The sequence below is a fragment of the Limulus polyphemus genome, unplaced genomic scaffold (genome assembly GCF_000517525.1).
Source record: "Limulus polyphemus unplaced genomic scaffold, Limulus_polyphemus-2.1.2 Scaffold976, whole genome shotgun sequence".
Lineage (NCBI taxonomy): Eukaryota > Metazoa > Arthropoda > Merostomata > Xiphosura > Limulidae > Limulus > Limulus polyphemus.
Genome location: NW_013666586.1, coordinates 59,024 through 62,893, shown reverse-complemented (window position 1 = coordinate 62,893; position 3,870 = coordinate 59,024). Strand labels below are relative to the sequence as shown.

General features: G+C 35.1%; 1 protein-coding gene across 1 annotated transcript in view; it reads right to left on the bottom strand.

The window, feature by feature from the left end:
- LOC106461513 (lysosome membrane protein 2-like) overlaps positions 1 to 3,870 on the bottom strand; it is a gene marked incomplete at its 5' end in the record, with an annotated part of 52,481 nt that overhangs the window by 12,327 nt on the left and 36,284 nt on the right. Inside the window, one exon of the mRNA XM_022388499.1 lies at positions 606 to 758. Within this exon, the coding sequence (XP_022244207.1) occupies positions 606 to 758 (153 nt within the window). The remainder of the gene's footprint in view (positions 1 to 605; positions 759 to 3,870) is intronic.

Here is a 3,870-nt window from a genome sequence, read left to right as displayed (position 1 = left end):
TCCGAACACGTACTTACTAGGCATTCTCGATCCAAGAAGTCCGAACACGTACTTACTAGGCATTCTCGATCCAAGAAGTCTGAACACGTACTTACTAGGCATTCTCGATCCAAGAAGTCTGAACACGTACTTACTAGGCATTCTCTTTATCATATATTATAACAATATCCTGTATCTCGAGCAGGGAAGCAAAAGATAGATCCGAAACGCTATTTTCGCATGATCCTGAACTTGAATCCAAAGTTGACAAATTAAAAGAAATGTGAAAAACATCTGCAGTTTAAGTGATTTATATATCAAGCTTGTTAAATAATTTTATTAAAATGATATACTAATAATATCAAACAATTAGAACTATATCCTCGAGAGCCGTGAAATAATACGGTCTTCGCAAGCGTTTTTTGTGAGAATGTGACGTCAACGACCGTGTCTTAAACCCTCTGTAATTACGAATTCGATAATTATGTAACATTAATAAAAATATAACAGAGTTTTAAGCTACTCTTAGTGTTGTGAAAACTCTACATAAGCTACAATATATATTAAAACATTTTAATAATTTTACAGAAAACAAACAAATAGCTTGTCATATCAAAGATACTCACTTGTTTACAGTAGTACGCCGTAATTGCTAATGCTACTATGGTCCACATGCTGCCTAGCACTATAGCTGCTAACATAATACTCGTGCCTAGGTTCATCGGAATTTGAACTTGGTTTTTGAACAAATTCGCAGAGGATTCATCAATTTCTGCAGACTGCGAAGTAATATAAACGTATTGTAAGAATTGTTTCATGTAAAAGTTTACATTAAAACACTGAAACCTTGTTTCTTCGTTTGGATATTTGCATAGAATTTATTCTGTGGACTCGTGAACGTTACAATGGATAAACGTTGTCATTTAATCCACACATAGTTTGTCCATTGTAATCTATACAAGTACAAAAAATAACAACGGCCTTTTCATGTTAACATGATGCAGAATCAGTCGTCTATTTCCATAAATCACTTAATGTTTTCTAGAAGAGCGAATAAACTCAATATTAAATATTATATTTAAAGTTGTAATTGTTCCGTAAACCAGTACATTTGGAAATATTTAGGCCAATATACTTGAGAGAATGACACTTTTTAGCTAAAATATTAACCTACTGGAGCATAAAACTATAACTAACTGTATAAATCCATCAGTTCACCATATTCCTAAATCAGTGTTTTTCATACAATATTTATACTTGTTTTTGTTATCTTGCCATATTCCTAAACAATACAGTCTTCATACTTGTTTTTGTCAGTTTGCCATACTCTTAAACCAAGGTACTCTTCATGCAGTCTTCATACTTGTTTTATGACAGTTTGCCATACTCTTAAACCAAGGTACTACTCTTCATACAGTCTTCATACTTGTTTTATGTCAGTTTGCCATACTCTTAAACCAAGGTACTACTCTTCATACAGTCTTCATACTTGTTTTATGTCAGTTTGCCATACTCTTAAATCAAGGTACTCTTCACACAGTCTTCATACTTGTTTTATGTCAGTTTGCCATACTCTTAAATCAAGGTACTCTTCATACAGTCTTCATACTTGTATTGTTAGTTTGTTAGTTAGTTCGAACCACAGACACTCAGATCTATAATCCAGTACTTTAACCACTAGACCAGGCCCAGCCCTACGATCTTGTTGAATGTCATGACTCAGCAGTGCGATTCGTCAAATACAGAAATTTTAAATGTGACCTTCCATTCTGAGAAATTCATCGTTTAACAAGTTTTTAAAGTAATACTGCATTAGAAACAGGGTCATGGCTGCGCTTAGTGGGCAGACGCTACAGCCAATCAGCTACTACGTCACGAATTTAGCAGGGCTGAGTTTCCAGTTCCTAAAAAAAAAAAGGGTTGGTAGCTGTGAAAAGATTAGCTGGAATTCAACTTAATAACGTGCAAGTTTGGTAGCGACGGTAGGCTACAACCTAAATAATTCAAAATTAGGGGTTAGCTGAAAGAAACTGAGCAACATGCTAAGCAGTAGTATACGTTAGGTGTTAAAAATTGTTCCTTTAAATGGAGAAATAATTGGTACGAATTGTTCATTATTTCAGAAAAACTATATATATAATTCTTATCTTTTAATTAATCAACAATAATTCATTAGAAAATAATCAACATTTGCCAGTGGATGAGAGCTGTTCATACACGTCAAACACAGATTAGCTGTACTGTATTATTTGACCGATACGATCTTCGATTTTTCTACGAATCTTTCAAGGAAGACAAATAAAGCAGCATTTAAGTAAACTCTGGATAAACAATGAAGAACATTTTAAGTACAGATGGCAATGTGAAGTCTTCTCTTGTATCTGATGTCAGTTTATGTATATCTTCACGGGGTAATATGGCCGTGATCTGGTACTTTCGGCAGCGCTCTGGAAAGCTACGACGGGATCATTACGGGCACGTTACAGTTCTTTTTTATAGCTATGTTTCCGTCATCACGAAAATTAAGGAACAACAGTGTAGGTGCAAGTAAATTACAAACCTTCATTTTCGCATGTAAATCTCTTCTTTTTGCAGACAAGTCAGTCTTTTTTGCACAATAAAGAAAAAAATATATACTTGTGGAGTGAGGGCGAGTGTGAGAGCGATTCTGATGCCACGATGAAATGGAAGCTAGCAGGTCACATGGGTATATTAGCATTATTGTTGTATCTGGAAGCTAGCAGGTCACATTGGTATATTAGCATTATTGTTGTATCTGGAAAGCTATCAGGCCACATGGGTATATTAGCTATTATTGTTGTATCTGGAAGCTATCAGGCCACATGGGTATATTAGTATTATTGTTGCATCTGAAAGCTATCAGGCCACATGGGTATATTAGTATTATTGTTGCATCTGAAAGCTATCAGGCCACATGGGTATATTAGTATTATTGTTGCATCTGGAAGCTATGCCACATGGGTATATTAGTATTATTGTTGTATCTGGAAGCTAGCAGGTCACATTGGTATATTAGTATTATTGTTGTATCTGGAAGCTAGCAGGCCACATGGGTATATTAGTATTATTGTTGTATCTGGAAGCTATCAGGCCACATGGGTATATTAGTATTATTGTTGTATCTGAAAGCTAGCAGGCCACATTGGTATATTAGTATTATTGTTGTACCTGAAAGCTAGCAGGCCACATTGGTATATTAGTATTATTGTTGTATCTGAAAGCTAGCAGGCTACATGGGTATATTAGTATTATTGTTGTATCAAGTCAAAATGAATAAGATTAATAAGAAATACGAAGAAAAATGTAGGCCATCCGTGAAAAGAAATATCGTCGCAATGCTAAAAGTTATTGGAAAAGCACCGCTCCGTTGATACACGCTATGTACGAGTGCTTTGTTTGGAATTGGAAAATCAAAGTTACCTCACCTTATGATTAATTCAGGAAAATTTCAGCCTGTTGAAATGAGTTTTGGTTTCACAGATGCTACACACGAGTCAGTACGAGAGATTGGTCTACAATTGTAGCAAGTTTCTGTCGTGAAAAGACAACTGTCACTAAAGATACTGTTACGTATCTGCTTGTTTGATAATTTCCCGTAAAAATTATTTCCGAGAAACTTCAGCGATACAAGTCCTTTCTTAATTAAAACTAGTTTATTCTTTCTCGTTACAAACTTTGTAATACACAGAATTTCCACAGTCACTTTAACTTAAACACACGCTATAATTCACAACGATTCACACACTTTATATTTCCGTCACTACCGCCCGCGTGACTCAATTATCTGTCTCTATATCTGTCTATCTGCAATTATATCTCCGCTTTATTTGCCGGGCTTATATACTAAAATAAAAGGCGCCTAGAAATGAC